Source organism: Nannospalax galili, unplaced genomic scaffold (genome assembly GCF_000622305.1).
Source record: "Nannospalax galili isolate Female #2095 unplaced genomic scaffold, S.galili_v1.0 scaffold1077, whole genome shotgun sequence".
Taxonomy (NCBI): domain Eukaryota; kingdom Metazoa; phylum Chordata; class Mammalia; order Rodentia; family Spalacidae; genus Nannospalax; species Nannospalax galili.
In genome coordinates, this window is record NW_008340429.1 from 413,776 (window position 1) to 425,259 (window position 11,484).

The 11,484-nt window shown below is 43.3% G+C and overlaps 2 protein-coding genes across 2 annotated transcripts in view; both read left to right on the top strand.

The window, feature by feature from the left end:
- Nucleotides 1-1,547: 1,547 nt before the first annotated feature.
- On the top strand, nt 1,548-4,067 carry LOC115070747 (protocadherin alpha-1-like). The gene is given in 2 exon segments (XM_029564679.1): nt 1,548-3,950; nt 3,952-4,067. Coding segments are annotated over 2 exon segments (2,334 nt in total). The 5' UTR covers nt 1,548-1,685; the 3' UTR covers nt 4,021-4,067.
- Nucleotides 4,068-7,488: 3,421 nt separating this feature from the next.
- LOC103736101 overlaps nt 7,489-11,484 on the top strand; it is a 287,348-nt gene continuing 283,352 nt past the window's right edge. Inside the window, 1 exon segment of the mRNA XM_029564673.1 lies at nt 7,489-10,053. Coding sequence (XP_029420533.1) covers nt 7,672-10,053 — 2,382 coding nt within the window. The 5' untranslated portion in view covers nt 7,489-7,671.

The following is an 11,484-nucleotide window of genomic DNA, read 5'->3' on the forward strand; positions in this document are numbered from 1 at the left end:
GGTTGGTTCCTAGCACCCACATGACAGCTAGCAACTATTGGTAACCCCAGTTCCAGGTAATCTGGCGCCCTCTTCTGGCTTCTGAGGGCAGTGCACACAGGTTGTGTACTTACATATATGCATGCAAAACACTCATACACATACAATAAAAATGAATAAAATATTTTTAAAAGAAGGATTCCAAGCTCTGAATTTGCTTCATTTTTAGACTAAGAAGATAATTAAGTATCTTATATTTCTGTACCTTGTGTAATACAGCACTTAACTATTAAAATGTATAAATTGATATTTTATTCTAAATTTTATTTATTTTTATTTTATGTGTATAAGTGTATTGCCTAGATGTATGTAAGTTCACCCATGCCTGTGGAGGACAGAAGAGTGTGTCGGATCCCCTAGAACTGAAGTTACAGATGATTGTTAGCTACCATGTGGGTTCTGGGATTCAAACTCAGGTCCTCTGCAAGAGCAGCTAGTGCTCTTAATTGCCAAGTCATCTCTCTAGCCCTAAACTGATATTTTAAGAGTAAAAGTTTCTTGTTTCACTTTTATTTTATAAAAGCCATGTCTCCAGGCTCTCACTTTTATCTTAATTATCAAACAATGACTTATGTTTTCTGATAATGGAGGTGTAATGAATTAAATAATCCTTATTCATATTAGTTTCTTCAAATATTTTTAGTATTTAAAGTAGAAACATTAAGCATATTGTTTTAATAGATTTAGTCAAATTTTGATCCAACTATGGAATTCCAACTCTGAATTGGACTGAATTGGAGGAGAAGTTTATTTTTCTAAAAACGAAAGATTTGTATTGCATTTGCACTTTTCATTTTGATTGTGGGCTATTATGGGCATCTCAGTAAGTATGCTTGATAATGATGAAATTTCCTTATTTTGGTTGAAATATGTTTGATATTAATGAAGAAAAAGATATGGCTAAAAATTTAATGTAGGAATAAAGATACAATGGACACACACACACACACACACACACACAAAGCAGCAAAGGGAAATCCCCAGGTATGTTCATCTGAACATTTAAAATAAAGTTATTCATACAACGTTGAATAAATGCTAAGAATTTTCAGAAAATATTCTAAAAATGTCATAAATATGTACTTGGGAACCATGTATTTGTAAATCTACATATAAGTAGCCATGCAAAAATAATGCCTTAAACTGTCTTAGTGGTCAAAATGACTTTATGTTAAAACTTCAGCATAGAAGTATTAATATTTAATAAAAATATGTAAGCCAACAAATCATTTTAAATACAATGATATGAGAGGTGTTTAAACATATCCTCGGTCTTCTCAAATTCATTTGTAACGTCTTTGCGATAACAGCTGAGGGAAAAAAATCTAATCACATACTCAAAAATAATATTCAAACTGTCTTTGATCTTTAAAAGACATAAATTTTAAAATGCATCGAGTAAATTGTCTAATATAGAAACTAATTTGAAAGAGCAACGAATGGATGTAAAATCCACTTTAGCCACATGATGTCGCTGTATACCACAAAGTCTCTTGTGTGGGGACGAGGGCCTGATCAATACAAACTAAGGGAGGAAGCTTCATTTCGTCATCAGCCTAGGAAAGACCAAAACAGTAAGGAGAAATATGAAGTTAAGAAATAGGATCTTGGACTGACAGCGGTACGAAAAGTGTAGTGCTTTTGCGATGCTGTTTTCCAGACCCAGAGGCCTGAGAACCTGGCGCCCGGTGCTGCTCTCAGTTTTCCTCCTGGCGGTCTGGCAGGCAGGGAGCGGCCAGCTGCACTACTCCATCCCGGAGGAAGCCAAGCACGGCACCTTCGTGGGCCGCATCGCGCAGGACCTGGGGCTGGAGCTGGCCGAGCTGGTGCCCCGTCTGTTCAGGGTGGTGCCCAAGGGCCGCGGGGACCTTCTGGAGGTAAATCTGCAGAATGGCATTTTGTTTGTGAATTCTCGGATCGACCGGGAGGCGCTGTGCGGGCGGAGCGCGGAGTGTAGCATCCACCTGGAGGTGATCGTGGACAGGCCGCTGCAGGTTTTCCACGTGGAGGTGGAGGTGAGGGACATTAACGATAATCCACCGGTCTTCAAAGGCAGAGAACAGCAGGTATTTATTCCTGAAAATAGACAATTAGATTCGCGTTTTCCAATAGAGGGAGCTGTGGACGCAGACATTGGTTCGAATGCTCTCCTAACTTACACTCTGAGCCCCAGTGATTACTTTTCTTTGAAAGTAGAGGCAAGTGACGAACTCAGTAAATCTCTTTTACTTGAATTGAGAAAATCTTTAGATAGAGAAGAAACACCAGAACTCCATTTGTTATTGACAGCCACTGACGGAGGCAAACCAGAGCTGGAGGGCACAGTTCAGCTTCTGATTACTGTGCTCGATGTTAATGATAACCCCCCAATGTTTGACCAGGCCATCTACAGAGCTCACCTAGTAGAGACGACAGCAAATGGAACTTTAGTGACTACGTTAAATGCCTCTGACACTGATGAAGGTGTAAATGGTGAAGTCGTCTTTTCCTTTGGCAGTGAGGTTTCTCTTAACATTCAAGAAAAATTCAAAATAGATTCTGTGTTAGGAGAAATTAGAGTAATTGGTGACCTGGATTATGAAGAAACAAAATCCTATGAAATCCAAGTAAAGGCGGTTGATAAAGGGACTCCTCCGATGTCAAATCACTGCAAGGTTTTGGTGAAAGTGCTGGATATAAATGATAATGCTCCGGAACTGGCGATCACTTCGCTGTCTTTGCCCATCAGAGAGGACGCTCCACTTAGCACCATCATCGCCCTCATCTCGGTGTCGGATATCGACTCAGGTGTCAACGGACAGGTGGCCTGCTCCCTGACGCCCCACGTCCCCTTCAAGCTGGTGTCCGCCTTCAAGAATTACTATTCGCTAGTGCTGGACAGCGCCCTGGACCGCGAGACCAAAGCTGACTATAAGGTGGTGGTGACTGCGAGGGACGGAGGCTCGCCTTCGCTGTGGGCCTCGGCCAGCGTGTCCGTGGAGGTGGCTGACGTGAACGACAACGCGCCTGCGTTCGCGCAGCCCGAATACACGGTGTTCGTGAAGGAGAACAACCCGCCGGGCGCCCACATCTTCACGGTGTCGGCGGTGGACGCGGACGCGCAGGAGAACGCGCTGGTGTCCTACTCGCTGGTGGAGCGGCGGGTGGGCGAGCGCGCGCTGTCGAGCTACGTGTCTGTGCACGCGGAGAGCGGCAAGGTGTATGCGCTGCAGCCTCTGGACCATGAGGAGCTGGAGCTGCTGCAGTTCCAGGTGAGCGCGCGGGATGCTGGTGTGCCTGCCCTGGGCAGCAATGTGACTCTGCAGGTGTTCGTGCTGGATGAGAACGACAACGCGCCCACACTGCTGGGGCCTCTCGAGGACACCTCGGCGAGCGAGATGGTGTCCAGGACAGTGGGTGCCGGCCACATGGTGGCGAAAGTGCGTGCGGTAGACGCAGACTCTGGCTACAATGCATGGTTATCATATGAGCTGCAACGTGCAGCAGGTGGCACACGCATCCCGTTCCGCGTGGGACTGTACACAGGCGAGATCCGCACGACACATGCCCTAGACGATGTGGATGCACCTCGACTGCGCCTGTTAGTGCTGGTGAAGGACCACGGAGAGCCAGTGCTGACCGCCACCGCCACCGTGCTTGTGTCTCTGGTGGAGAACGGCCAGATTCCAAAAGCCTCTTCTCCCGCGTTAAAGGCTGCAGTGGGCCCTGAGGCGTCGCTGGTGGATGTCAATGTGTACCTGATCATCGCCATCTGCGTGGTGTCCAGCCTGCTGTTGCTCACGCTGCTGCTCCACACCGCGCTGCGCTGCTCCATTGCGCCCACCGAGGGCGCATGCGCGCCTGGGAAGCGGGTGCTGGTGTGCTCCAGTGCAGTGGGGAGCTGGTCCAACTCCCAGCAGAGGCGGCAGAGGGTGTACTCTGAGGAGGGCCCGCCCAAGACCGACCTCATGGCCTTCAGCCCAGGCCTATCTCCAGGTTTGAACACATTAGAAAGAAATGAACATTCAGAAATTAATTCGGATCTATCTGGCAATGTAAGTCCAATTTTAAACTGTGGCTTTAAACTTTTTTTAGATTTAGCTTAAAAATTCTTTACCACTTAAAGTGTATTCAAGAGGCTCAATAATTTTTGAACAAATCATATATTGGATATATTCTAATAATTGCACTTGTGTATTGAGTGGAATTAGAAAACAAGCAATTACAGTGTTCTTTTAAAATATTTTATGAGTTTGAATGTTTTGCCTGAATGTATGTAAGTGCACCACGTGTGTGCAATGCCAATGCCCACGGAGGCCAGAAGAGGGCGACGGATACCCTAGAACTGGAGTTCCAGATAGTTGTCATGTGGGTGCTGCAAGTCAAATCCAGGTCTTCTGCAAGAGTAGCAAGTACTCTTAACCAGTGAACCATCCCTCCAGCTCCAATATTTGTATTATTTACATGGGAAAATGCTTTAACAATAGTTCAGTACTAGTTGGTGTAAAGTTTGGTAGTGGTGGTGCTAGGGATGGAACCTAGGACTTCACAAATGCTAGGTAAGCACGGTGCAGATCATCTTAATGCAGGGTCTCAACCCTTGTGAAACGTCAAGTCCTGTAGTAATTATAGGCAAAGTTATAGAAAGCACTTGCTTTCTATTTACATTGCTAAATTTCAAAGTGGGCAATAAGTAATAATTTTAAGCACTATGATTTAAAATGTATTTGTTGGATCCTTTACATTTCCACACTAAAATGTCCAACTATTTCATTGTCTTTATTGGACAATTTTTTGATGGCATTCCCCTCAGTTTAGATGACTTACTATTGCATAAACTTGTCACTTAGGAGACCTGGTTAGGAAGTAGTTAGTATCCACTTATTTACTAATGTCCTAAAACTATTTTTTCTTCATGAAATCTTCCTAATATTGTATGAGATAAAACTTAAGTTACACTTTACAGATGAAAGTGCTGAATCTAAGGAAAATTGAGTTCAGAATAGTTATTGAATTTTTGAAATTTCTCAAAACATCAAAAACTTGCTTGTTCTATTGCAATTCATTGCCTTTGATTAAATATTTAAAGTTGCGTACAATGGAAGAAATTAGTAAAAAGCAAATATTAAGCAGTGTTTAAAATCCAAAATAAAAGATCAAGAAAAAAGGTGGCAGTAGTTTTTCCAAAACCAAGCTAGACCGCATACTCATCTGAATTCTCATCTTTCTGGAAATGGATGTAGAAATAAAAACATAATAATAAAATTCTCTACAGCAGTTTTTCAGAAGAGGAATAATGCTCTCTTCAAAGTTTGATTCTTAATCATTATGTAGATCAATAATGAGTACCATAATAGGCAATATGTTTTATAGCAGTTTTTAAACCCACCTGATACATATTTGAGACAGATTTCTCTAGAGTTGCTAATCATTTAGTTAAGAGCATGTTACATGTTTGTGTGTGTGTGTTTTGTGTGTGTGCATGCTCATCTGTGAATACACATATGGAGGCCAGTGGTCATGTTAGGTAACTTCCTCAATTGCTCTCCACCTTATTTATTATTATTATTATTATTATTATTATTATCGAGACAGGGTCTCTCTGTAGCTCCTATGGGTCCAGAACTACCTATGTAGACCAGACTGGCCTCAAACTCACAGAGCTCTGCCTACCTCTGTCTCTTGGGTTCTGGGATTAAAGGCATGCACCACCATGCCCACTTGTTGTTGTTTTTTGAAACAGTGTCTTCTTGTAGCTACAGCTAGCCTGGAACTTTCTCTGCAGACCAGGTTGACCTTGATCTCACAGAGATTCACCTACCTCTGCCTCCCTTTATGTATTAAAAATTGTGTGCATTCATTGTGCATAGTACTGTGCTACATACATGTGTGTTTTCATATAAGTATACAATGTACGTTGAGCATATCCCCTCCTCCCATACTCCCTTCCCTTCCTTTTATCACTATTGTCCACATTCTATTAGTCTCTTTTGTTCCCCCAGAAAGTTTTGCTTCTATTTTCATGTCATGTGTGTGTGTGTGAGAGAGAGACAGAGAGACAGAGACAGAGAGACAGAGAGAGGACGGAGGGAGAGAGAGATTTTATGTATCTCTATAAATACGGGACCCACAAATGAGTGGACACTAGGGATATTTTCCTTCTTGAGACTGTTTTAATTTTACTAATATGATTATCTTCAGTTTCATTCATTTTACTGCAAAAGTGAATAAGTGAGTAAGTACTTTAAAACAGCAGACTTAGAAAAGTTACTAATGATTCCAGTTCAGAAAACTTTAGCTTTTCTTTGATTTTTTAATGGACACTGTCAATTTTGCCATTCATTTTGTTTTCTGCCTTGCTCTAAGAAGCTAAACGTAAAAATTTTGACATACATAAGTAACTGAAAGCCACTCTTTGTTATGTATTTTTCTAATGGATTAACTCCTTGATTAATTTTCTTTCATTTCTACATTATCTTTATTTTCATATTTTTTCATGTGAAGACACCAGCTAAGATCAATCAATGAAGATACTCACAAAAAACTAACACTAAAAAGAAATCAGTTTATTCTTCCTGCATGAAAATTCAAATATAGTAGAAGAAACTAGTTCTAAATAAAAATATAATTTTCAAATGAGAAACAATTCAATATCCAAAATTAAATTACAAAACAACAAGAATGTATAAAAACATATTTTCTTTTTTAAAGAAACATATTTTTCAATGGGTAAAAATACTCTTTGATTCCTATGTGCCTGTTTTGAGTAAATGATAAAAATGGTAATATTCCAAAATAATTGAAATCAGGATATCAGAGAGATACCTGCATGTTTATTTTATTTATTTTTTGTTTTCTTGGTCTTTTTGAGACAGGGTCTTGCTGTAGCCCCAGCTGGCTTGGAAATCAACTATGTAGACCAGTCTGGCCTTGAACTCACAGACATCTATCTGCCTCTGCCTCCTGAGTACTGAGACTAAAGGTGTGAGATATCTGTATGTTATATTGCTACCAGCACTATTTCCTGTAGCCAACAGGTGGAAGAACTCAAATGTCCATGAATAGTTGAATGGATATACAAAATGCAGTATGTACACACAATGGAGTATTAGAAAGGAAAGAGATCCTGTAATATGTTACAACATGGATGACATTATTCAGGACATTATGTTAAGTTGAATAAGCCAGTCTGAAAGCAACCCAACCTGAGAACAACAATAACAAACCCCAACAATCCCTGAGCGATTTCACTTAGAGGAAGTACCTAAAGTAGAGACCTTTATAGAAACAGAAATAGAGTGGTTACCATGGGAAAGGCCAGAGAAATGTGAATTTCTCTCTAATGGATGTAAAGTTTTAGTTTTAAAAAAGGAAAAATTTGCAACGATGTGAGTATACATATTAACACTACTGAAGATTACACTTAAAGTGCATATGGCTGATATGGAAAAGTAGAACTGTGTTTTAGCCACATGATGTCGCTGTTTACCAGGGAGTGTTCTCTAGGAAGGAAAATAGCCAGGCTAGAGTCCTTTGTTACTCAGATGAGCTGAACAATAGGAGAAGCAGGAAGATTTGAACAGGGACTAGACTTCTAATTTTTTGGAAATCACGATCCTTTGATTTGACCAACTCACCAGAGGACTGGAAGTGATGCCTTCTTTGAGGAGGGGCCCAGGGGTCAGGCAGTGTCTGCTGCTCTCGGTTTTTCTCCTGGCGGTCTGGGAGACAGGGAGTGGCCAGCTCCACTACTCCATCCCGGAGGAAGCCAAGCACGGCACCTTCGTAGGCCGCATCGCGCAGGACCTGGGCCTGGAGCTGGCCGAGCTGGTGCCCCGCCTGTTCAGGGTGGTGTCCAAGGACCGCGGGAACCTTCTGGAGGTAAATCTGCAGAATGGCATTTTGTTTGTGAATTCTCGAATCGACCGGGAGGCGCTGTGCGGGAGGAGCGCGGAGTGTAGCATCCACCTGGAGGTGATCGTGGACAGGCCGCTGCAGGTTTTCCACGTGGAGGTGGAGGTGAGGGACATTAACGATAACCCGCCGGTATTTCCAATGACTGTAAAGACTATCCAGTTTCCTGAATCAAGGCTGCTTGACTCGAGGTTTCCTTTAGAGGGAGCATCTGATGCAGATATCGGAGTAAATGCTCTTCTCTCCTACAAGCTAAGCCATGATGAGTTTTTCTTTCTAGACATACAAACAAATGATGAACTAAGCCACTCATTGTTTCTTGTCCTGGGGAAATCTCTGGATAGAGAGGAAAGGGCCGAGATGAATTTATTATTATTAGCTACTGATGGGGGCAAGCCTGAGCTAACCGGTACCATTCAAATACTTATTAAGGTATTAGATGTGAATGACAACGAACCTACTTTCCCCCAATCTGTTTACAAAATACAATTGTTAGAAAACACTGAAAATGGAACCTTAGTGGTTAAATTAAATGCTTCTGATGCAGATGAAGGATCGAACAGCGAGATTGTGTATTCACTTAGTAGTGATGTGTCTTCCACTACACGGACAAAGTTCAAAATAGATCCTACCTCAGGGGAAATCAGAACTAAGGGGGAATTAGACTATGAAGAAAGGAAATCCTATGATATTCTGGTCACTGCATCTGACAAAGGAATCCCACCAATGTCAGGACATTGTAAAATTTCGATAAAACTTGTGGATATCAACGATAATGCACCAAAAGTCTCAATAACGTCTCTCTCACTTCCTGTCCAAGAGGACGCTCCACTGGGCACAGTCATCGCCCTCATCACAGTGTCAGATCGCGACTCAGGCATCAATGGGCAGGTGACTTGTACGATAACTATTCAAGTCCCCTTCAAGCTGGTGTCCACTTTCAAGAATTACTATTCGATGGTGTTGGACAGCGCCCTGGACCGCGAGACCACGTCTGACTATAAGGTGGTGGTGACTGCGAGGGACGGAGGCTCGCCTTCGCTGTGGGCCTCGGCCAGCGTGTCCGTGGAGGTGGCTGACGTGAACGACAACGCGCCTGCGTTCGCGCAGCCCGAATACACGGTGTTCGTGAAGGAGAACAACCCGCCGGGCGCCCACATCTTCACGGTGTCGGCGGTGGACGCGGACGCGCAGGAGAACGCGCTGGTGTCCTACTCGCTGGTGGAGCGGCGGGTGGGCGAGCGCGCGCTGTCGAGCTACGTGTCTGTGCACGCGGAGAGCGGCAAGGTGTATGCGCTGCAGCCTCTGGACCATGAGGAGCTGGAGCTGCTGCAGTTCCAGGTGAGCGCGCGGGATGCTGGTGTGCCTGCCCTGGGCAGCGACGTGACTCTGCAGGTGTTCGTGCTGGATGAGAACGACAATGCGCCCACACTGCTGGGGCCTCCCGCGCGCAGCTCGGTGAGCGAGCTGGTGTCTTGGTCAGTTGGTTCAGGGTTTGTGGTTACTAAGGTGCACGCGGTTGACGCGGACTCTGGTTACAATGCCTGGCTGTCCTATGAATTGCAACCAGCTGCGGGTAGCTCGCGCAGCCCTTTCCGAGTGGGTCTGTACACCGGTGAGATCAGCACGACCCGAGCCCTGGACGATGCAGATGCACCGAGCCAGCGTCTGCTGGTGCTGGTGAAGGACCATGGAGAACCAGCGCTTACCACTACCGCCACTGTGTTGGTTTCTCTGGTTGAGACCAGCCAAGCCCCAAAAGCCTCCTCAAGGGCCTTGGTAGATGCTGCCAGGCTGGAGGGGTCGCTGGTGGATGTCAACGTGTACCTGATAATCGCCATTTGCGCGGTGTCCAGCCTGTTGGTACTCACGCTGGTGTTGTACACCGCGCTGCGCTGCTCTGCAGAGCCCATGGAGGGCTCATGCGCGCCTGGGAAGCCCATGCTGTTGTGCTCCAGTGAGATCGGGAGCTGGTCCTACTCAAAGCAGAGGAAGCCGAGGGTGTGCTCTGGGGAGGGTCCACCCAAGACCGACCTCATGGCCTTCAGTCCCAGCTTATCTCATGGTCCAGACTCAGCAGAAGAAGGACAACAGCTCTCAGGGTCAGAATACTTAGGAAAGGTAGGCTTTAAAATGTTTTCTTGACAATTTGAGACTTTTGCTATTTCTGTATTGTTTATGATGCCTGTTAATTTCTTAGACGTTAAGCACTGCCTTTATTTTATATCATTGCATTATCATGCAATACTTGTGAATTAGAGACCAATTTTCTGCATGTAGAACAATTTACTTAAAATGTTCTTACTTTCACTGTTTGGCTTCTTCATCTCTAAATTTTGGTGAGTAATATGACCTTGAATAGCTGAGAAAAAAAAAACACTTCAGGAAAACTTGGTAATTTCAAATTTATTGTGTGTGGTTGCATATGCCAGTGTGAGTGGGGATCAGGGGAAAACTTTGCAAAGTTGATTCTCTCCACTTTTTCCTGAGTTGCAGGGATCCAACTCAGGTCACCTGGCTCAAGTGCTTTACCTGCTCAGTCATCTTACTTGCTTCCAAACTTGATAATTTAACATTGCCCCTAATTTTTTTTTCCTCTTAAAAATTAAAAAGTCGGGGCTGGAGAGATGGCTCAGCAATTAAGAGCACTGACTGCTCTTGCAGAGTACCCAGATTTGATTCCCAGCACCCACATGGTGGCTGGGAACCATCCTTAACTCCAGTTCCAGGGGAATTCGAAGCCCTCTTCTGATCTCGGCGGCATTGTATGACATGGGTGCACACAGGTGCACTTTACATGCAGGCAATAGCACTCATACACAGAAAATAAAAATAATAAAATAAAATATTAAAAAAATTGAAAAAATCACAGCTGGAAAAATTCAAAAAATTTAGCAAATATAATACATATTTCTAAATACAGCATTCTTTCCATTCTAAAAGAGTATGATTGTTTAGAGTAAGAATATATTATTTACTTTAGACAGTTCCTAGATTTGCTTTTGGTCAAGGATATATTTGTTTTCATCTGCTTATGAGACAATTCATAATTTTTTTCTTTTCCTTCTATTTGAGTACAATTTGGATGGATTCTTTAAAACTATGTCCTCCTAAAGTATCTACCATTGGCTTTTGCAACACATACCGGATCTTAAGAATGCTTGGTAATCTTAAATTTGTCTTTAATAAATAAAATAAGCTTGTTTGGAGAATAAATATTTTATAGTAGTAAAATCTTTTAGTTTTCAGGAAAAAGAGTTTATTGAAAAAAGAGCTCCTTCAATTTTTAGCATTTAAATAACATTGGGTTGGCCAGACATCTGGCTTTTTCTTTCTACAAGTGGAGAGTACTGTGGCCTAGTCTCTATCCTGGTGGTCCACCAGCCATCATTCCAGTGTCCATGTCATTAAGCTAATTCATTAAGCCCCCCCCCCCACTGCAAAGAGACTGACCGCTTTCCTGGCATCTCACTCTATTCCTGATTATATTCCCTACCACAATGAACTCAGTTTCACTGGCTCACACCCCAGTTCACAAGGAACTTGGACTCT